Raw genomic sequence first — 24891 nt, 5'->3', positions numbered from 1 at the left:
TTTAAACGTGGAGCATTAGAAACGCTTTTCTACCAGGACTGTGCGTATAGAAATGCACAGCATACATTTCAGAAGAGAATGGAAAAACTAATAGAAGCCGTCCTTGAGGAAAGTCAGTTTGGGTCCCAGAGAACTGCACGTACATACGAGGCAATACTGACTCTACGAGTGAGAAGACAATATGAAGAAATTCAAACCTACGTTTATAGCGTTTGTGGACTTAGAGAAAGCTTTTAACTATGCTGATTGAACTACGCTGTATGAAAATTGGGAGGTAGCAAGGACACAACACAGCGTGCGAGAGGTCATCCACAACTTGCATAAAAACCAAACTGCAGTTATAAGAGTCGAAGGATTGCAAATGGGAGCAGTGCTTGAGAAGAGAGCGAGACAATGTTGTATCCTGCCCCAGTGTGATTGAATTTGTAAATTAAGCAAGCAGTAATGGCTTGTTACAGTATTTCATATTTCTGGATGATCCTTGGAATATATAATATTTGTATATTCTGGAATATTTTATGTTTGTATAAATAGCTGCACTCTCCACCTACGAAGTCCGCTCTGTTCTGGCTGTACGTTGGTATCAATAATAACCGTGGTATCAGTGCTAAGTGTTGTACTTCGTTGGCGACCCTGCCTGCCTGTCAAGGAGCAATTTGCAAAGGGAATTAAAGTTCAGGAAGAAGAAATAAAAATTTGAGATTTGCTGATGACACTGTAATTTTGTCACAGACGGGGTAGAATCTGCAAAAAATGTTGAACAATATGAATACTGTCTTGAAACAATACGAGTTGATCGTCAACAAAAGTAACTCAAGGGTAATGGAATTTAGTCGAATTTCATCATGCGGTATTCCGGAAATTACATTAGGAAACAGAAACGTTAGGAGAGCGGACCTGGAAGTGAAAGTACCAGGTGATCACATAAAAATTATTCACATGAAGACAGAAAATGTGTGTTTACTTAGACCACGACTGTAATGGTTTAAATTAACACGTGAATAACTGCCAAAAATTGTACTATAAGACAAAGGTTCTGAAAAACCAGCCAAGGCGTTTACACCCCTGATAATACACCCAGTAAGAAGTCGACGACTATCACCAGTACTGGAGATGCCAACTCCCCCGTCGCACTCCCTCCCCACCACCCCACCCATCCACCCTCAGAAGTCGATCTAAGTTCTAGCATCCATTGGCTGTACTACAATACACCGAGGCGCTCATTATGTAACAATTTTTAGTGAGGACCAGAGAAATTTCTCTGGATATTCCTAAGCCCTAATGATTAACAAAATATAAACAACCTGAAACACCGATGATGCAAAGAATTCTACAATGTGATAATTATACCAATAAAAAGAAGCAATTGAGCTTGAGACAGGTTAATAAAAGAATAAAATAGCAATTTACAGTTTAAATAGGACAACTAGTTGCTTTTTATGATCCAAGAGCTTTGTAAAAGCCATCAAGAAGCTTCAGTTAAACACAGAATAACTGATTTCCAAAGATCCACAGAACTTAGAATTTCAGTAAAACAACAATCTCAATGTCTAGGGTAGGAACTCGACACCCTTCTTCGCATATATAAGGGAGAGTAAATTGAAACAGTCTTTAAACATAAAAATAAATAATTAAATCACAAAACCTTTCAGCAACAAACAAGGTGGCAAAATTTCCTGTTCTCAGATTTACACTGTCACACAACGACAGGAAAAAATATCTTCAACGGTCCTCACCTAAACGTGCTGAAACAAGGAGCCAAACAAGCTCGCACACCCACAGTTGTACATACCACGACATGAAAATGGTGTGGGCAAATGTTTCACGAAGATGCTCACCAAATTCATTTACTCCTTCTATCGGCCAAGGTTAAACAAGGTGGACCCTGCACGGTTTCACAAACAGCGCATCCAGCGTGCCATTTAACAGACTGCGTATTACAGCCGGGAAGCGACCAACCAGCACGTCCACTTCCTGTTGTAGTTCGGCACTTCCACACTATGCGCGGTTGCAGTCCAGTCCAGTACGGGCTGTAATTATTCTGTGCCAGCGAAACTTGGTAGATATTCTGATGCGGTAAAGAGGAATCGATTGACGCTGCAAAAAAGTTACTACCAGTTTTCACCACCAGGCACATATCTGTGGCGCTGTGAATGCAAGAAAGAGGTTTAGAAACGTTTCCATATCTAATGGATTACGAACGGGACGCTAGCAGACAAACTGAAAGAAATGAGAAAAGCATAGTGTAGAGTTTATTATTAACCACCACTTACACAATTTGTTCAGTATGAGGACTGGAGACGTCGACGAGATGCTGCACAGCGCCAGATTTACACCTGGTGGTCAAAATTAGAACCAATTTTTTCCAGCGTAAATCGGTTCTGCATTAACGTATTAACATATCAACCAAGTTTCAATGCCATACGTTAATTACTGTCCACACTGGCCTGTCTATGAATAAGTGCCATTTAATCACAATCAACCGATAGTATGGCCTTTCTCTTGAACGTAATTCTATCAAGCCCGCTCCAGTTGTGGTTGCAAAAGCTGTTTCTTCCTCTTCATAAGCGTTGCTGGAAGCGAGCCCTACTTATCGCTGATAACGGGTCAGAGCCTTATATGATCGTACTTGTTACTTAAAAATTATTGTTACATTGTCTCTTCTCCAAGCCACGCACAGACCGACATCTGCACAGCGCCTGTCGAATTCTCTCCGAATGCCAAACTCTAGCCTACTGTTGAGTAGCTTCCACCACTAACAGCGCGACGCGTTTGCAAAATTTTTCTTTGAATCTTATAAAAGTTATTACCTGTACCAGTTTCCGACATTACAAAAAACATAAAAGCTTCATAGCCTTACATCTGTACATACTACCAGTTAACTTTCTCCTGTAGAAAAATTTACGAGCAATTATTAATTTCTAAGCATTTAAAGATGATGCAATTTTTACAATTGTATCTACTTGTACAATCAATAAGGAGGATTTAGTTATTAATGGATATTAAGACCGAATACGAAATAGCACGTGGGCATGCATGTCCAAAGGAATATTGTATCGTACTTCTAAATAACACAGGCACTTTTATTTCGTATTTATTTGCCATGAACGCATCAATAAACACGTCCTTTCTAGACAGGAATCTATGTAAAATAAGAATGCAGAATGTGACACATGGACGACATCATATGAAGGTTTGACTGTGGCCCTGAATCATGATCGGACGGCCAAAGCGGTGAAGGCGACCGCTCACGTAATTCGGAAATCCGGTGCTGGTTCAGCACAAATTTTCACAATCATCATTCCAATATACTGCCGACCACACTTCATATTCGCAACTGCGAACACGTTTCCTGTAGGTAATAAGTCGTTGGCTGTCCGTGACTCTAGCTTCTACTTTAGGAATATATTTTATTAATAGTATTTCCTTTTCAGTCACAGTATTAGTACAGTAATTAGAAAATAAAGGCATAGTGACTGGAGACGAAATATTATTAATGAAATACATCCCTAACCAATCAGGGTTAAGATTTGACAATTCGTCGAAGATGTCGTTGTCATTCATGAAGGATCACAATCTGGGTTCGATAAGGGGGGGGGGGGGGTAAGAACAATTCGTCGCCTCCAGTTCAAATGAAAACCAAAACCTGAATGGCCAGACTGAGATTTTGAATATCGCTTGTCCAGTCTGCGAGGCCTCTCTTAGCCACCTACGCTCGTGTCAGCATATCAGTGACTCAAGAGAGCTGATGTACACCTCCCGTATTTTGTATTCACGGTGTCCTGAAGCCTTCGTGAAGTTGATGAGCGAATGTGTATATACCTTCATTCTTGTCAGTGAGTTTGACAAACGGAGGTGGTTCCGTTATTGTTTAGGAAAAATTTTCCTGACTTTCAGTTCTCTAATGTAAGGTAAGTCATTTATATAATTATTTCTAGCTCTCTTATACATAAAGAAATACACTCCTGGAAATGGAAAAAAGAACACTTTGACACCGGTGTGTCAGACCCACCATACTTGCTCCGGACACTGCGAGAGGGCTGTACAAGCAATGATCACACGCACGGCACAGCGGACACACCAGGAACCGCGGTGTTGGCCGTCGAATGGCGCTAGCTGCGCAGCATTTGTGCACCGCCGCCGTCAGTGTCAGCCAGTTTGCCGTGGCATACGGAGCTCCGTCGCAGTCTTTAACACTGGTAGCATGCCGCGACAGCGTGGACGTGAACTGTATGTGCAGTTGACGGACTTTGTGCGAGGGCGTATAGCGGGCATGCGGGAGGCCGGGTGGACGTACCGCCGAATTGCTCAACACGTGGGGCGTGAGGTCTCCACAGTACATCGATGTTGTCGGCAGTGGTCGGCGGAAGGTGCACGTGCCCGTCGACCTGGGACCGGACCTCAGCGACGCACGGATGCACGCCAAGACCGTAGGATCCTGCGCAGTGCCGTAGGGGACCGCACCGCCACTTCCCAGCAAATTAGGGACACTGTTGCTCCTGGGGTATCGGCGAGGACCATTCGCAACCGTCTCCATGAAGCTGGGCTACGGTCCCGCACACCGTTAGGCCGTCTTCCGCTCACGCCCCAACATCGTGCAACCCACCTCCAGTGGTGTCGCGACAGGCGTGAATGGAGGGACGAATGGAGACGTGTCGTCTTCAGCGATGAGAGTCGCTTCTGCCTTGGTGCCAATGATGGTCGTATGCGTGTTTGGCGCCGTGCAGGTGAGCGCCACAATCAGGACTGCATACGACCGAGGCACACAGGGCCAACACCCAGCATCATGGTGTGGGGAGCGATCTCCTACACTGGCCGTACACCACTGGTGATCGTCGAGGAGACACTGAATAGTGCACGGTACATCCAAACCGTCATTGAACCCATCGTTCTACCATTCCTAGACCGGCAAGGGAACTTGCTGTTCCAACAGGACAATGCACGTCCGCATGTATCCCGTGCCACCCAACGTGCTCTAGAAGGTGTTAGTCAACTACCCTGGCCAGCAAGATCTCTGGATCTGTCCCCCATTGAGCATGTTTGGGACTGGATGAAGCGTCGTCTCACGCGGTCTGCACGTCCAGCACGAACGCTGGTCCAACTGAGGCGCCAGGTGGAAATGGCATGGCAAGCCGTTCCACAGGACTACATCCAGCATCTCTACGATCGTCTCCATGGGAGAATAGCAGCCTGCATTGCTGCGAAAGGTGGATATACACTATACTAGTGCCGACATTGTGCATGCTCTGTTGCCTGTGTCTATGTGCCTGTGGTTCTGTCAGTGTGATCATGTGATGTATCTGACCCCAGGAATGTGTCAATAAAGTTTCCCCTTCCTGGGACAATGAATTCACGGTGTTCTTATTTCAATTTCCAGGAGTGTACATTTTAAAAACTTGTGTGTAAAAACATATTTTGGTTTTCTAGTATAGTGCCTTGCTGTTTTGTTTTTGTTTTATGGTTTCATTTGTGAACCAATAATGCCAGCATGTCGTCCAGTGAAAGGGAGACCACACTACTCGTCGCCAAGTTGACTACTTTCCCTGCAATTTATTTTGTATCCGCTTAACTCAATGAGAGTTAATTACTTCCATATGTCAGGCGCATTGCTACAGATGGACTTCTAAATCCGCTTATATACAAAGCTATCATTTGTATTATACTGATTATGGCGATTTTGAATTAATTAATTACTTATATTTGAAACCATTTCCGTTCTGTTATACGTGTACAAAAATCCGATTGAAAATGGTCTTCTGCAGTCGCCCGGTATTATTTTAGGCACTAGGGCCTGAAGATTATGCTGATATGTCTAGAAATCACAGGAACAAACATGCGAGCCTGTTGCGATGGAAAGTGCGATTGAAAGAATGATGTCTTTTTCTAAACCAGCAAAACAATTTATGAAAGAAAAGAAGAGCTATAGCAAAAAACTGAAATGCAGTGGGTGGTCAAATACTCATGGAAAGCTTAAGGAATTTATTCAGTGAAGAAAACGAACAAGAAATCGTTAATAATAATTTTAAAATGGAAAAACGATTTTATGGATTTAGTTGAATAACCTATGGTGATTAGCAATCTAGCTGACAGAAGAAAGCCGGCCGAAGTGGCCGTGCGGTTAAAGGCGCTGCAGTCTGGAACCGCAACACCGCTACGGTCGCAGGTTCGAATCCTGCCTCGGGCATGGATGTTTGTGATGTCCTTAGGTTAGTTAGGTTTAACTAGTTCTAAGTTCTAGGGGACTAATGACCTCAGCAGTTGAGTCCCATAGTGCTCAGAGCCATTTGAACCATTTGACAGAAGAAAACAAAATACAACATCGCTTTTATACCAACGACCTGAACCGTAATGTGGTCAGGCACTGGTCACGTTATCCACTAAGGTAGGGAAAAGTGGCCACTACGTGAACCTTCAAAAATGCTCATAATTCCTGTACATCACTTAAAAATATGTAGTGTGAATGCTTATATCAAGTAGGTTCAAAACGTATTAACGGCAAGCTTCCGTCAGTTAAGATGGTTTGGTGAAAACTCAGTTTTCATTTTAGTGGCTACTTCATCGCCCTTCAAATATGTATACAATGTCATTCATCAATATTCCATATAAACCGGCAACTAGCCGGCCGCTGTGACCGAGCAGTTCTAGGCGCTTCAGTCCGGAACCGCGCTGCTGCTACGATCGCAGGTTCGAATCCGGCCTTGAGCGTGGATGTGAGTGCTGCACTTAGGTTAGTTAGGTTTAAGTAGTACTAAGTCTAAGCAGCAATCGAAATGTCATTCAGAGTTTCAGACATTACTGCACAGAATAAGAAATCCTACTAAGACGATGAATTGACCTAAACTGCATTTTTAGAATTTCATATTTATTATTTGGTAGCTTCCAAAATAAAAGTAATTAAAATTCATTTTATATGTACTAAAAATGAAAGTTCATAGGAAACAAACAAGTGTAAGATTTTTTAAAAAAAAAGGTACGTGTATAGTCCTAGCTAGTTTCTTTTGGTAGCTCACAGTTTGAAGACTGTGCATTAACACAGAAGCTTCCTAAGTATGGTGAACGCAATGCATGAAATGTTCAGTAGTATTTTCCTTCGGTCGTGGACTGGTTGTTGCATTGTCCTCATCATCGGCGCGTAAGTCGTCCAGTGTGGTCCCAACTGTAGAGACTTGCAACTCGGGCTCCGAACTTCTCCAGGTGGATACTCACTGCCATCACTGCCATACGATCATTTTACTTTTTTTTTTTGTTCACTAGAGTATAGCTTGTAGTTAATACATTCATTCTCATTCATAGATCTACGCATGGTTGCCATCACTAGAGGAGAAGTACCCTGGCACTGCGAGGTTTATTGAACTTGGGACAGCATACAATGGTCTACAATTAGGTCTCGAGATCAAATTTGCAGAGGACAACAGGCTAGTAATGCTTGAGGGAGGCACGTATACCACATTATACTTTATAACCAATAATTTTAACTTAGTTTATAAGCATACTGATCCATTTGCAATACGTAACTCATCGTGGTCGTGGCCAACATAGAGATCTTACTTGTCTGTTTATGAGACTTGTCGACAGCGAGAAATTCACTTTCTCATTAAGAGTAAGTGAGCGTGCAAGATGCACCAATATCAGCTTCGCCAAATACATAGCGGTACAAGTTAACTATTTGAAGAGAGAAACGCTAAAGAGATGGCGGAGTAAAGTCTGCAACTGCTTTATAATAAAATAAGGGTGAGTGAGTGAATTTCTTGTGTAGCTTTGACGCAATTTCTCGTGCTGGGTACCTTGGATGGGTCTATAACTATTTACTCATTATCCTCAAGCATTTATTTCTTCTACAAACTTTCATGTTCAATAACTCAAAGAACGTAAACTTTTTCTTACACCTGTGAATAATGACCTAAGTAGATATTTCCTTCGAGATTGTTTTTTCGTAATTTTCCACGCTAATTTTGTTGACATTTCTTAAATGGAAAGAACTTCTCTCAAAGAAAGACACATATTCGGCAACATAGACAAAGTTTCCGCGTATATCACAATGATGATGGCATGTTGTACTAGATGGGAGTAATGTGAAATTACGTGTTTAAAAATTTGTATGTGCAATCTGCCATGAACCTTTATAAACTCACTATTTCAGAACGTCTGCTACGTTTTTAGTATATCCAATTCGCTTCTTTCAACCCTACGTATTTTGTACGCCACTGTTTCTTTTACAGTAAAGTAGCTTATAGTGAAAGAGTTTTAAACACAGCAAATAAACGTGTAGAAACTGTTTCATATACAATTCAGTAAGTCAGGTCTCATAATTTACTGTCAGCCTCCTAAGTTACTGAATTCACGTCTCTCGTTGGAGGTTCTCTTCTTCGGACCTATTTATTGCTTCTGTTCACATAGTTACACTCTTGAGAAACTGAACCATAGACTACCAGTCAGTAATTCGTGTTCAGGGCGCTATAGGGGAAGAAATGAATGCATTTAATTTGCGAGTGGGTTCGGCTATGAGAACTGATGATTCAGGAGCCTTGTTTCATTCCGTCTAACCATCTCGTACGTGACAATCCCTCCACTACCTACATGTAGCGTGTCCTGTTGGCAATTTCGATACACTGTCACATGTGATTTTTGAGGTACTAATCCCCTACCATCGAAGGTGTTCCGTGACTCATGACTCCTGGCGACCTTTTCCCTTCTCTGAGCGTCCGATAGTGAGGACGTGGTTCTGCTTCATACAGTTGTTCGTCAGTCGCCAGCCTCTTCATCTCAGGGTACTTGCAACCTATTTCCTGAGCTATTAGATGCATATAGCAGATGCCCTACTAACCTGTCCTTCCTTCCTGTCAGTGTTATCCATATATTCCTTTCCTCACCGATTCTAAAAAAAAAAAAAAAATCAAATGTGTGTGAAATCTTATGGGAATTAACTGCTAAGGTCATCAGTCCCTAAGCTTACACACTACTTAACCTAAATTATCCTAAGGACAAACACACACACCCACGCCCGAGGGAGGACTCGAACCTCCGCCGGGACCAGCCGCACAGTCCATGACTGCAGCGCCCTAGACCGCTCGGCTAATCCCGCGCGGCTGTTCCGGTTTTCCCACAGTCTATATTTTACCACCATACAATGCTGATCTCCAAATGTACATTCACAGAAACTTCTTCCTCAAATTAAGGCCTATATTTGATACTAACAGGCTTCTTCTGTCCAAGAATGCCTTTTCTGCTAGTGCTAGTCTGCCTCTGATGTCCTCCCTGATCTGCCCATCATTGGTTATTCTGCTACCCCGTTATCAGAATTCCTTACTTCATCTATTTATTGATCACCGATCCTAACTTTAAGTTTATCGGTTTTCTCATTTCTGTAACTTCTTATTATTTTCATCTTTCTTCGATTTACTCTCAATCTATATTCTGTACACATTATATTGTTCAATCCATTCAGCATTTCCTGTAATTCTCCTCCATTTTCACTCAGGATAGCAATGTCATCAGCCAATCTTATCCTTGCTATCCTTTGACGTTGAATATTAATTCCACTCTGAAACCTTTCTTTAATTTCCATCCTTGCCTCTTCGCTGTATAGATTGGACAGTTCTTGTACATTTTGTATATTCCCCGTCTTTCCCTATAGCTTACTCCTATTTTTCTCATAATTTTGAACATCTCGCTCCATTTGACATTGTCAAACGCTTTTTCCAGGTCGACAAAACCTATAAACGTGTTTTGATTTTTCTTTAGTCTCGATTCTATTATCAATTGTAACGTTATAATCGCCTCTCTGGTGCCCTTCCCTTTCCTAGAGCCAAACCGATCGCCATCTAACAGATGCTCACTTCTCTTTTCTATTTGGAACTTGTATGCAAGGGCTGTTAAAATGATAATTCTCGCATTTGTCAGCTGATGCAATTTTCAGAATTGTGTGGATGATGTTTTCCCGAAGATTAGTTGGTATAACCTCAGACTCATACATTCTACACGCCATAGTGAACAGTCATTTTGTTGCCACTCCGCCAATGATTTTAGAAATTCTGATCGAGTGTTATCCATCTCTACTGCTCCATTCAATCTTTAGTCTTCCGAAGCTCTTTTAAAATCTGATTGTAATACTGGATCACTTATTCCTTCTATGACGACTCGTCTTTCTTCTTATATCACGTCATCAGACCAGTCTTTGCGCTCATAGAGGTCTTCAAAGTACTTTTTCTACTTACCTGTTCTCTCCGCTACATTTAACAGCACTGTTCCGATTGCACTCTTAATGATGCTACCCTTGCTTTTGATTTTACTGAAGGTTGTTTACATTATTTTATATGCTGTGTCAGTACTTCCGACAACCATTTCAGTTCCGTTTTTTCACATTTCTCATGAAGCCATTTCGCCTTAGCTTCCCTGAACTTACTATATCATTCATTCCTAAGAGACTTGTATTTTTCTATCCTTTTTCTTCTTTCGTCTACTCAAGTATTTCTTCTTATACCCATGGTTTCTTCGCAGTTACCTTGTTTGTACCTACGTTTTTCTTTCCAACTCTGTGATTACCCTTTTTAGAGATGTCCATTCCTCTTACATTGAACTGACTAATAAACTGTTTCTTATTGAAATGTCAGAGAACTTCAAGCGTATCTTTTCATTCTTCTTCTCCAGGGAACGCCTTACAACCCAGTATCTGATTTCGGTATCACTGCCTGACAATGATATAATCTAAGTGAAATCTTCATGTATCTCCCGGACTTTTCCTAGTGTACCTCCTCCTCTGCTGTTTCTTCAACAGAGTATTCGATATTTCCATCCGAGATTTTTGCAGAACTCAGTTAGTTTTTCTCCTCTCTCATTCCTACTGCCAAGCCCTTATTCTCCCGCAGCACTTTCTTCTGCTCCTTTCCCTACAACCGAATTCCCCCCATGATTATTAGATTTTCGTCTTCCTTTACGTGCTGAGTTACCTGTTCAAAACCGTCATGTATTTTCTCTATCTCTTTAATTTCGGCTTGCGACTTCCGCATGTATACCTGAGCTATCGTTGTCCATGTTGGTTTGACGTCGATTCTGATGAGAACCACCCTATTACTGAACTGTTCACAGTAACACATTCTCTGCCCTACGTTCCTATCCATCACGAATCTTATTCCGGTTGTATCACTTTCTACTGCTGTTGATACTACGCCAGCCTTTGTGGCCGAGCGGTTCTAGGCGCTATAGTCTGGAACCTCGCGACCGCTACGGTCGCAGGTTCGAATCCTGCTTCGGACATGGATGAGTGTGATGTCCTTAGGTTAGTTAGGCTTATGTAGTTCTAAGTTCTAGGGGACTGATAACCTCAGAAGTTAAGTCCCATAGTGCTCAGAGCCATTTGAACCATTTTTTTGTTGTTGATACTACCATCGAGCGAAGTACCGCAGGGGTTAGCACACTGGACCTGCATTCTGGAGGATAACGGCTCAAACCCGCGTCCGGGCAGCCTGATCTTGACTTTTCATGATTTCCCCAAAATCGCTCCAGGCAAATGCCAGCGTGGTTCGTTCGAAAGGACACGGCCGATTTCCTTCGCTATCCATGACGCAATACGAGCTTGTGCTCCGCTTCTAATGACCCCGATGTCGACAGTACGTTAAATACGATCTTACTTCCTCTTTTTAAACTATCCTATACTTACCTGTTCAGAAATTCTAGTCTTCTTTCCATATGACTCCATTGACCCCTACTCTATCTAGACTAAGCCTTAGCATTTCCCTTTTGAGATTTTCTAGCTTGGCTACCACGTTCAGTGCCCTGACTCGTACAACGTTATCACTCCGTTGGTTATTCAAGCTTTTCCTCATAGTTAGCTCCCCATCGGCAATCCCCTCCCGGAGATCCGAATGGGTGACTAGTCGAATCTTTTGCCTATGGGGAGGTCATCATTACAATTTGTCGATTACATGCTACATGTCCTGTTAATACAGATTATGTGTTTTTAATGCCATGCGTGTTTAATTCCATTTCCTTCTTCATCCTGATGCCGTTGATCATTACCGACTCTTCTGCCATAAGGATCAGTTTTGCACTCCAAGGACAAGAGTACCCTGAAACTCTAATAGCTCTTCTACCGTCTTTGACAAGACCGTTGGCAGAATGAAGGTGACTTCTTATGCCGGAAGTCTTCGGCCGCCATTGGTGGCGATTTTTATTCAAATTATAAGCGGTGGCAGGGTTAGAATTCGGGACCAATGACATTTTGATTGTGAACCAAAGACGCTTCCCCTAAACCACGGTGAATACTGTGGTCAAATCCTTATTTACACATAACTTGGTAGAATGAGACCACTTATCAGTATAATGTTGCACCACCTTTTTACAGTATACAAGCACTCATTCGGTTTGAAAAGTTTTCTTTCATAAGGCCATCGTATCCTCTCTTGAGACAAACTGGTCCATAGTGCTGTTCCTCGTATTCTGCACAATGGCATTGGGATGAGTTGACATCCGAGATGTCCGCAGACATGTTCTACTGGGGACGGATGTGGGGATCCTGCGGACCACAGGTGTACCTCAAAATCACGCATACAGTTCATGTCTGGACGAGCATTTTCCTACTGAAAAATAGCAGCACAATACTGCCACACGAGAGATAACCATGAGGATGGAGGATAACAGTGGCACACCATTGTGCCATCAGTGTTTCCTCAATCGCTGCCATCCATGTCCATACGTCACCACAGACGGCTCCCCAAACCATGACACCAGGAGCAAAAACTTTGTGTCTCTCCAATAGATTGGAAAAGTGTGACTTCTCCCCAGGTCGCTAACGTACTAGCCGACGATGATCATCCAGGGTAGTATAGAACCACTATTCATCGCTAAGTATAAACCGACGCCATTCATCGCCACTACCTGCTTCTCAGTCACGACACCACTCCTAATTCCACCTTTTGTGTTGTGGTGTTAACTGTAACCCACATTTGGAAAGATAATTCCATAGTCCGGTTGGTGTCTCCAACCAAAGGTGCAGTTGTTGTAGGATGGCAGGCACCTATACGATGGGTTAACGATGCTCTTGATGCACAATACGGCGATCCCCCCTTCTGGTCAGACGTGGGCGACTGGTACCTCGACGATAACACGCCTGTCCTCACATTCCCATAAAGTCCAACGCCTGGGCAGTGTCACAGCCAAATGCTCCACAGGTCAGGATGCTGCTCGATTCGACTATCAGGCCATATGGAGACGCACAATGAGGCCCCATCAAACTCTGTCGGTTGCTGTAACACTATCTCAAACGAGCACGCGGCGTCTCCGTGTCTTTATCAATGGTCACTCTACGTCTTGAATGGCCGTGCCAAGTTGTTACACCAGTTAACGTCAGACCACCGAAGTCAAACACCGTCTGATGCGGTCCATACTTCAATGGGTGGCCGCCCTGTTACGTCGCGTACTTTTGACCATTTCCCCATTGTCTTTACGGTGGAGGGACAGAAGGGTTGTTAGCGTAAAATCTCTGACCATTAGCCTCTGCGCCGATGTCGTGGATTAAATACCAGTCCTCTCGATCATTAGCCTTTGCGCCGATGTCGTGGATTAAATACCAATCCTCTCGATAGTGTTTCGTGAAATGAAGGCATGCGACACTTGATGGTGATCCGTCTGTCACATGGAGACGTTAAGCTGGGCGGGCTCCTTTATGTTATTAGAGAGGTGTAAGCTATAAGCTGGCTCCCATTTTCACCCTCTTCCTTATCTCATCGTCGTGTTAGAGACGACAACACGATACGACACTACACTCCACGAACACACACTATAGTCACCTGTACTTAACAAGTACACTTACCCATACAACTCTCACATTTCGCGAAGGAAATCTACCTGCGTGCGCGAAAGATAGGATAAATCTTTCCAATTAGGTAACTAAACCTATCCATCGGGATCTCACAGTCATTAATGCCATACGACTTAACGTAATCAACATATGACGCTCTTCACTCCCTTGTATATCCTACTAAACCTGGTAACAACACTAAACGCGAACAACATCAGAGCACTATGATGGCCGTTTTACCTTTCAAGGAGAATCGCAGTTGTAATGAATTATATACCGGTTAATGGTGTGTGCGTGTACTGTGTTACATTGACATCCGAAAACGTCTTTCGGCGCTTTACTTTTTTTGTCCGTTAATATATACCCCTAAGGAGTGAGAATATGAAGTCTCTGTGGCAGTATTGTTGGGTTTCAAAAATTTTGCCGATGGAGTGCCTCCTTTCGGCGTTGAATTAACTTTAACTTCACAGGTATGCACGGCAATGAGTGGATCGCCACCGCCTGCATGAACTGGTTCATCAACGAGATCTTAACCACAGACGACTCAGACGTCAGGGACGTCATCACCCGTGTCACGTTCAACATCTTGCCCTCAAGCAATCCTGATGGGTACAACTATACCTGGACGACAGTGAGTAACTGCTTGTAACATAATTCTTCTTTTGAGTGTCTTTTATGATGTATTCGTAAATCAGCTTTGTCTTTACGCAATCAGTGTAGATTTGCAAGTCGTTGTTGGAATATCGAAGTTAACGTTTCCACTGAAATTATTCTGATTTCATCCATTGTGAAGCCCGTTGTGTACGTGTAACAAGTCATCAACACAGAGATTATGAAGCACCAGTTGTCCAAATGTGTGATTCGTTTAATTTTAAAATACAACTTGTATCGCGAAGAACAAGCTCTCGTTATCAAGACCTGTAAACAATGCTTTTAGACTCTACTACGACATAGACATACAAATATGAGCGCCTGCAGTAATTACGATTTTTATACCATGGCATGCATAGCGGAGGGTCTTACATGTCTGTTAGTGGAGTTTTACCGCTTGATTTTTGACTAGGCCTATTAGCGTAACACTTTTAGGACACAGATTGGTACATAGGCAGAATAAACGGATATCCATTACATGTATGATGCTTATGTGAAATTATCGAAAATAATGATTCGTGGTACCACTGTTTATAGAATTTCATAATTTTCTTTCTGAAACATGTTGTGTTTCCAAATTGAATAAATCACGTATTTTGACAAAAGATGGGACATAATCTCAGCAGTGTTCCTATTGTTGTGATACTTTAATATAAATCGTTATTTCTTGGTTATCTCACTATCTAATTCTCACTATTTAAGTAGAAAATTGTGAGGATTCGAGAGAACTGTAGTGGTTCCTAAATGGTGTTGGAAAGTTCCATCCAGATACAAAAACAGTTTCTCAGCAGATTTAGACTAAACTGAAGTCTCACAGACAATCATAAACTGAACGAAGACGAAATTTGCGTAAGGAGAACAATGTGTGAAGCGTTCAGTAAATTCAAAACTAAATTCTAACTACATCTGATAAAAAATCTTTAAATGTTTATGTCTAAGTTTAAATCAGTAAACGCACCAACGCCATGACACAGATACGGAAGATGAGAGAGATAAAGTCGAAATATTAAAGTCCCTTGCCCGAAATTGTTTCGCTGAGGAATATTGTACTATGTTTACAGCTTTCAATCCTCTCAAGTGTGAGACAGGAAAATAATAAAAATCACTTTACAGAAGAAAAGAGTCTGTACCTGATGGTATACCTATACGATTCTACATGGAATATGCGAAGGATCTGCTCGTCTTGTAACTGCAGTGTAACGTAGATTACTGGGAAAACAAAATATAAAAATGCCCAGGCCATTCTTGTTTTCAAGGAAGATCGTCTAACAAACGCACACAAATATAGGCCTACATCAGTGGCACCGGTCTGTGTTATACTCGCATGTGATGACCTTTCCAAAGACTGAAAATCTCCACTGTGTGAGTCAACATGAAATTCACAAACAATGATCGTGTAAAACCCAGATCGCTCTGTTCATCCACGAGACAAAGAAGGTACTAGACAACTGCGCCTAGTTTGAAGTGCTAGTTGGTTTTCCGAAGGCATTCGATACAGATCGGCAGTATCGCGGAATGAACGAAATTAGTTAGTCCTAAATATAAGACGAGCTTTGCCAATAGAGTGAGCATTTGTAGAAAATATAACACATCACATGAATGTTACCGGAGAGAAATCTTCGGACCTAAAGGTACCTTCAAACATAGCCCAAGTGAGTATTACAGGACCGTCATCATTCAGCACGCGAGATGAATCATCTAAAACTTGCACCGCAAATATTGCGGAAATGGAAGATGTTTCTGATGTGCGGTTTTCACAGAATGTATTGGTAGTCAGGAACTGGCATTGTTAGCCAATAAACAAACTGTAACAATACTCTGAAAATGTATATTTTGTGCAAACGTACGCTCTCTTGAAAGAAACAATGCCTATTGACATTAATAACATTATGGTAAATTAGATTGTCAGTGGCGTGTGTTGCACGATTCTGGTGGGAGTCTTTACAAGATATACTATTTCAAAAGTTTCCACACCGACAGCTGTGTACGCCTTTCAAGCAGGGTAGTTGCTAGGTACAACGCTGTTGTTTTGTTTGCATACAGTGTGCTTGTGTGCTCCTTGAGTATACTGTGCTTTGCCATTCAGTTAGTGTGTGACAGTCCAAGCAGCTGGTCGTGAGTGGACGATGGGGTGGACGAATGGAGAAAAATCCGGTATGCTCATAGCGTATGGACTGTGTGGAAGAATGCAGTCTGTTCTGGCACGGTGTATGCGGCAAGATAGACGTCAACCATTTCGGCAGTTGTATATAAAACTTTTCAACCAGTCACGTAAAAGTGGTAATGTAATACTTAGGCAAAGTAACAGAAGGAAATACGTGACGACAGAAGAGAGGGAAATTAATTTTCTTGCTGCTGTTGTTGATCCGCACATTAGCTCCCACGCAATCACACGAGGAAGTGGCGTGAGTCAGGCAAATGTCCTACGCATTCTCTATCGACATAGTTTCCATCCCTATCACATCTCTCTCCATCAAGAGCTATATGAAAACGATTATGAGAATCGTGTTAACTTCTCTACATGGGCCTTAAGACGAGCTACTCTAGATTACCACGTATCTTGTTTAGTGATGAGGCCACACTTACCAATCATGGCCACATAAACCACCGAAACATATGCTATTGGTCTGTTGACTACACCCGTTGGCTTTTTCGGGTGAAACCTCAGCATCCATGGAGTGTAAACGTGTGGTGTGGGATAGTGAAACATCTGGTCATAGGCCCGTATTTCACAGACAGAACACTGACCGCGCACAACTATCGCAGCCTCCCAACAGACCATCTTCCACGGTTGCTAGAAGACGTTGCTCTGTAGATTAGGATGACATGTGAGACCAACATGATGGCTGTCCATCCCACGGTGCACGAATTACTACAGTACGTCTTCATGTATTTTTTTCCAAATCGTTGGATTGGCCGGCCCGTTCCCCGGGTTTCACACCTATAGACTTTTTCTTCTGTGGGGAAAGCTGAAAGATGCTGTCTACGAAGACATACCAACTACATCCGGTGATATGCAACGACGCATTACTGCAGCTTGATCCGGAATCTCCGCTGAAACGCTAGCAGTTGAGCAGGTTTTTAGCGATAGTTCCACTGCCGATGATCGTTTTGAACATAACCTGTGACGGTCAGTTGTCCCTTTAGCGGTCACAGTCCACGTAACTAGCGTGTACACTTGCGTTGTTGTTTGGTGTGTAACACTACAGATATTGTACAAGTATTATTGTGAGAACTTTTCAAAATATTATTGCCTCGTAATCCTGCAACAAACACCATTGATAATTTAATTTAAGCTATTTTTTGTTTGTTAATATTGGGAGGCGTTCCTCCACTCAAAAAACTGTATGTTTCCACAAAAAATGAACTTTCTAGGTATTATTACAATCTGTTTATTGGCTGGCTACCAATCCATTTTGTGAAAATCGCTCATCAATAGCACTTTCCATTTCAGCAATATTTGCGGAGCAGGTTTTAGGTAATTTACCCTTCGTGCACGAATGACCTAGAGCATAACACGGGAAACACGTTGAGGCTGTTCGCGAATGATGCTTATGTATGCACTGAAGTCTCAACTCTAGACAATTGTAGCGAAATGCAGGAAGACCTGCAGAGGGACATTGCCTGGTAATTGATTAGCAGCTGACTCTCAGTATAAGCCATGTAACGTATTGCGCATCAATACGCCCAAATACACATTACTGTATGCTTACGCTATTTCGGAACAATCAGTAGAGTAATCATATGGAGAGATTTCATGTGGAGCGACCGCTAAAAGTAATGGTTGGTAAGTTAGATGTCAGACAGAGATTCATTGGGAGAATCCTCATGAAGCGTAGTCCATCCGCGAAGGAGGTACCTTACAAAACTCTCGTATGTAGGCACCTGAATATTCTCATGAGACTAGGACGATTGACAGAAGCAGCAGAGAAGAGCAGTGGCTTCGTTTCAGGTATATTCAGTAAGCGCAAAAGTGTCACGAAGATTTTCACCCAACTCCCATGGTAGACTTTACAAGAGGCACTGTGCATCAAACTGTGGTTTAAAGTTAAAATTCCGTGAACCTACTTTCCAATAAGAATTAAGTAACACATTTCTTCGCCATACAGACAATGAACGTAAAATCTGAATAACTAAAGCGCATACACAGGATTACCAACAATCTTCGTGAGCACTATTCGCGACTGGATGGATGCTGTGGGGGGTGGGGGACGTGGCAGTGGACAAAGAATTACCGTCTGCATCACAATATAAAGTGGCTTGTGAATTACAGATGTAGATGTAGATGTAAACATCAGTCTACACAGAAATTTGTATTTGTTATAATCTACTGTCACACCCTTTGTTTCGCCCCATGACTACAGATTTCGGTGCCATGTACCATCTTCATATCAACACAGGGCCGCAATCACCACACTGTACAACTGAAATACACTTCCGGAAGTACTGGTAAAATGTTTTTCTGTATGTAAATATGGTTCAAAGTGAATCATTAAAATATAGGCAGCCCGTCACCGCTGTTGCTCATTCATAAAAATCACTTTAACAGTTAGATGTGTATGTAGAAAATAAAACATCACAGTAAACAGTAGTTCAGAAGATAAATAAAATGTTTATTTTGCACTAAAAGCTTTTAAAAACTCCTTACATTGTGGAACGTGCTTCCTCAGTACTTGTAGTGGCTATTCACTTCTACAGAATTGACGTTCACTTACTCGTACATTCACACATTTGCTTGGGTAAGCGCTTAGTGATTACGCACCGTAGGTAGGGGTTCCCTGTATTTTAAAAGTGCAGTTTGTGCCATAGTTTAGCTATCAAATGGAAAAATATTTCGTAAATATTTTCTAAAGTATATTTTAATCGAGCACTGTGTAATTTTGATCGTAGGACAGACTGATGATGGTACTTGTTGTCGCAACCGGTAATCATTTGGCAAAATAGAAGTACAAGTGTAGGTTAAAGCCTATTAGATTTGTTTTTCTTTTTCTTTTTCTTTTTTTTTTTGTGTCTGTCCCTATCCAAATGTTCGAACCGACAGTATGCGGGAATATGTAATCACCCGAAACTCTCACAATTGATTACCGCCACTGTCAGCAAGTTCAAACGTGGCACGGTGATAGGAGGATGAAAATAGAGGGGTACCTATTTTACTTTACGTCCCAACACTCAATAGCTGCCAATGAAATGGCGGTCAAAGTTTCGAAGCGATTTCATCAGGCTACTAGCGCCATAAAAGGAAGTGTGCTTGTAGAGCAGTAGCTAAGAGCACGATTTTAGAAATTTAGTGCACCGTGTTCAAATCTAATCTTATGTTCATTTTCTTTTGTTGTCAAGGAGGCACATGACATCAAAATTTCTAACATTAAACGGAATTAATATCAGAAGAAGTAAAGGTTTCTTTCTTGTTAAAACCTCAGAGAAGTAGAAAATAAAAGCTTTTGAAATGTGACACATCGTCTCGCTCTGAATTCCGATCCAGCTCAGCTTTTAATATATCATGTAATATCTCCTTTTAGCAGATTTGTGAAAATTTTGCAGATATACGTCTAAAAATACTGTGTGAAATGTACCTAGTAAATGACTTAATGAGATACATAGCTACATAGGATCGTAAGAAACTTATTCTTTTTCTGTTCATTGTTGTTGATGTTATGAAGATACGCTATAATTAATTATAACGTACTTGACTGCTCAACTACTGCTAAGAGGCTATAATTCTCATAGATGGTAGCACTCTGTAAAATATTCAGTTCATCTGTTTACAGGATCGTCTATGGAGAAAGAACATTCAGCCCTATCAGAACTGTACAGGTGTCGACCTGAACCTCAACTACGACTTCAATTTTACAGGTAAGAATTACGACAGTGTGGCATCTTGGAAAACGTTGTCACGTGATGCAGTTTCGTACAAAGAAACAGCGAGTGAGTTTTGTTGCAGCAAAGTTTAATTTGCCATCTACTTCAAATCGGTATTCGTACTGTCTTGCAGCGTGATTTGAAACATGTGTTACAGATAGTCCAACCAACGGCAACTGACACAATCCGACACTGCATTTCAGATAAAACTGGACTGAAATGACTGCCGAAAAATTGAAACACATGCACAAATAAAATCGCATCACCAACATGTGAGAACTTAAAAACGCCCTTAACATTTCGTTAATACCAAATTAGACTACCGTGGTTATTAAAACTTTCAAATAATATGTTACTTTAAGTCAAACTATGCAATCTGCAATAATTTGGAACCTCTAGAAAATAACGCGAAAGACTAGGTACACAAGAAACGAAAAATAAGTAATGGAATCAAATATCATGGAGCTACAGAAAAAATAAATATCTAGCTTGAGTTGTCTTATACTACGATTAATTTCGAAATTTTTCACTGACAGTGAAATCTGAAGATGACCCTACAGTAGTTATCATTGCCAAATGCGAATATGTAGGTAAGATACATGAGTTCTTTCATAATAATCACACACAAGAAATCTCACGTGCTATCAGAGATTTTTAGATTCCACCCAATGCAAAGGACATCTCTCTTGACATACTCCCTAAATTGATACAGCAGCATACCAATCAAAGAACCCGTACATATAATCAAACAAAGCTTATTAAAATGTAAACTATGTCCACAGCCAGAACAGTTGTACTAACAGAATTTGCTAGAACTGGTCCTCTCCCACAGTTATTTCACATTCAGTGGCAAATGTAGAAACAAGAGGTACGCCTAGTGATGGCAAGTCCTCTCAGCGGGATCACAGCAAAAGTTTCATCATTTCATCAATCACCACGAAAATAAAATTCTGAACAACAAGGACATAATTATCCAGAAAACTGTGCGCTACTGCAGACACCTAGATGACATATTAATTGTCCATAATGGCACCAATGAAGAAATAGAAACACTGTTAAACAGGTCCAATAACTTACGCAGTAACATTCATTTCGCCACAGATCACCAGAAAGATAATAAAATAAATTTCTAGACCCTAAACATCAATGTACAGAAAACCAACAATTACAGACACTGTCATTAATAAATCTTCCACACACCCAAAGTCACATAACAACCTGCTTTCAGATCCCTCTTAAACAGGGCACAGGAATTCCGATTCAATGCTGCTGACTATGAGACATACATAAATATTATTAAATACACGGCTATCATGAACAGGAAAAATATGCGCTCTCAAAATGCGTAACTAAAAACAAAACCAAACAAACACGTCTCCCTCCCACAGCATACAAAAATCTGAGTATATAACAGTACCATATTTATGGGTCATCTCAGACAAACTAGCTAAGCTGTTTAAAAACGTAGATGTCAGAATCACTTTTGTAACCAACAACAGCTTAAGAAACGGGCTGGTCCATGACAACATACAACCTTCAGAGAAACTGAGCTAATCAGGAATGTATAAAATTACATGTATTTATTCAACAAATACTATATTGGCTAAACGGGAAGAAATTTTAAAAGGCGTTTTACAGAACTTACCGACTGTTTCAGACTGGACAAACCTAATAAGTCAGCTATAGCGAAACATATAAATAAAACAGGACACAGTGTTGCAATACACAACGACCTCAGAGTACTGCATACTTCGGAAAAGAGCTGGAGAATGGACAACACCAGGATCGACATATCGATAGTCAAATCAAAAGTAGCCTTGTTTTGACCGCGTTCTTGTTTCCTGCAGTGCTGATATGTTTTATGTTATCTTGTTACAAAGCCACCCTCACGAATTTGTGAACAGTGATGAAGAAACCCAAGAAAACCGTGGAACTAGTGATACCTTATCACATCACAAGAAGGATGCTACACCACATGAACGAGATGAGTCTGTTTTTTTTTTTATATTTTCATGTGAACAAATAGACCAACATACAAAGTGACATCGCCTCATACTAGGTTATCCTTCTGTTTATCCACAGGAAGATCACAACAGTTATGTAATTAAACTTCAATATCTGTATACACTTAGGTATTTTTGTAAAGCCAGTAAAGCCTGATGATGAAGTTAGCTCGAAACATGTCGCTAAATAAATACTTTAGTAGTCCACAAATTTTGTGGCTGTTAGGTGTATCTTGAAACCCATTCACAGCTTTTATTACGTCCACAGATATGACTGCTTTTGACACATGGGTCATTGTCTCATTCTTCCGTGTCAATCCTCTGTGTCATCATAACACAAGTCACAGGGAAGATACAAGCCGGCCGCGGTGGCCGAGCAGTTCTAGGCGCTACAGTCGGAACCGCGTGACTTCTACGGTCGCAGGTTCGAATCCTGCTTCGAGCCTGGATGTGTGTGATGTCCTTAGGTTAGTCAGGTTTAAGTAGTTCTAAGTTCTCGGGGACTGATGACCTCAGATGTTAAGTCCCATAGTGCTCAGAGCCATATGAACCACAGGGAAGATGGGGAGAACGGTTACAATTAACCATCTGACCAAGATCACGTTCATTATAGATGAAGCACAATCTTAAATTCGCTCAAACGGTGTCAGAAATAGATGGAGTTCTGGTCTATAACCACGCCCGTATCCGTCTGATGCAATGAAGCAAAACTATGAAAAACATACATAAATTTTTATGGTTGAGTGGATATTAAGTTCAGTGTCTTAAACACCACGAATTATCTGTTAGTAAAAAGCCTCTACGTTATACAGCGTGTTTCCGTAAGAGGGTGCAAAAATGTAACAGGACATAGAGAATGCTCCATTGAACAGTTTGAGGTAGGGAACGTGGGGTCGCAGCAGGCAGCTTAAGGATATAAGGAGGTAAATTTGTCTACCGCTGTTTAGCATTACTGTTTTCCAGCTTATTTACAACTCACCTGCGTACAAGTTTACAAGTACTGTGCTGTTTATTTACATGTACAGTCTTTAGTTCCTGCAACGAAGCAAGGATGACGAGCCTGATTACTACGAGGTCTACTGACCCGTCTGAATGGCCACCTCTACTTGAGGTTAGTGCCAAGAGTTCGGCCGGAGATTTTAGAGAACTTACCCTTGGCTGTTCGTGGAAGAATGTGGATACAATGTGACGGTCAGCCGGCCGAAGTTGCCGTGCGGTTAAAGGCGCTGCAGTCTGGAACCGCAAGACCGCTACGGTCGCAGGTTCGAATCCTGCCTCGGGCATGGATGTTTGTGATGTCCTTAGGTTAGTTAGGTTTAACTAGTTCTAAGTTCTAGGGGACTAATGGCCTCAGCAGTTGAGTCCCATAGTGCTCAGAGCCATTTTTTTTTTTGTGACGGTCCACCGCCTCACTTCTGTGTGGATGTCTGCAAACATTTCAGTGCTATATTTCCTGGTCGCTGGATTGGAAGGGGGCGACCTATTCCATGGCATGCGAGGTCACCTGACCTGAATCCCATTGATTAATTCCTATAGGGATAGCTCAAGACCTCAGTGGACAGGAGACGGAGTTAGCTGCCAGATTTGTAGCTGTCTGGGATGTGATTCGAAACACACAACGGATATTTGTCAGGGTCCATCATAATCTTGCCATGCTTGCCTTGAGGGTGATGGCCATCGGTTTCAGCACATTTTGTAAGCTACAGTACATATAGTACATTCATTGTGTCAGTGATGGTATTTGCAGTTAATTGTAAGTAAAAAAGAACACAGTAATGTGATTTTATTCCTATTATCTCCTTAAGCTGGTTTCTGTGACTCCAGGTTCCCTACCTCAAATAGTACATTGGAGCATCCTCTACGTCCTCTTAAATTTTTGCAATCTCCTACGGAAATACCCAGTATATAGGGAAGACAGAGGCACGTTGCAACAAAAAAGAGATACAAATTTTTATTATTTTCTTATTACAAAGTGATTAAATTTGAAAATAGTATTGAGAGACTTCATATTTTACACGTAAAAACCACAAATAAAATGTCCGATTAGACCATTATAATGGCTACAATAAAGTATAGGGGAAAGGTTGATACGTGTTTCAATTTACCCCGCCACGGGACACGTTGCGACATACTAAAATTTTACTGAAAAGAGACTACTCAGTTTGAAATATCTGACATGGCAGAAGCGTCTTAATTCTGTCCACAGTCTGCACAAACGTAGACAGGATCATTATTCGCATACGACCAATAAGACCACAATTTGCATTTAGTACGCTGTATCCATTACTCTCCCTTTCTATAAACATCTCCACAGATCAAACAATAATTCTCTTCTTCTTCTTCTTCTTCTTCTTCAGAAGGTGGATGAAACTGCAATTTTTTTTGCTGATAGTTGTTGCTTCATTATCAGGTATTTTTCTCTTTCCATTCTTCGGTGCCATCTAGTAATTTCTCTTCTTTCTTTCTTTTTCTAGTGCCTGTTTTTCGGGTGTGTCTGTTAAGAGAGGAAATTTCTTCTTCTTTACTCGACGGTTGCTCTCATTCCTTGGTCCAGCTTAAGGGAAAGGGCGAGTATGTCCAAGG

At 41.5% G+C, this 24891-nt stretch overlaps 1 protein-coding gene across 1 annotated transcript in view; it reads left to right on the top strand.

The window, feature by feature from the left end:
• Positions 1-24891, top strand: part of LOC126474496 (zinc carboxypeptidase-like) — a 122386-nt gene that overhangs the window by 62675 nt on the left and 34820 nt on the right. The window contains exons 6-8 of the mRNA XM_050101966.1: positions 7294-7435; positions 14266-14426; positions 20215-20299. Of these exons, the coding sequence (XP_049957923.1) occupies positions 7294-7435; positions 14266-14426; positions 20215-20299 (388 nt within the window). The remainder of the gene's footprint in view (positions 1-7293; positions 7436-14265; positions 14427-20214; positions 20300-24891) is intronic.

Source organism: Schistocerca serialis, chromosome 4 (assembly GCF_023864345.2).
Source record: "Schistocerca serialis cubense isolate TAMUIC-IGC-003099 chromosome 4, iqSchSeri2.2, whole genome shotgun sequence".
Classification (NCBI taxonomy): Eukaryota; Metazoa; Arthropoda; class Insecta; order Orthoptera; family Acrididae; genus Schistocerca; species Schistocerca serialis.
Note: the sequence above shows the minus strand (reverse complement) of the source record. Positions and strands in the feature narration are given on the sequence as shown.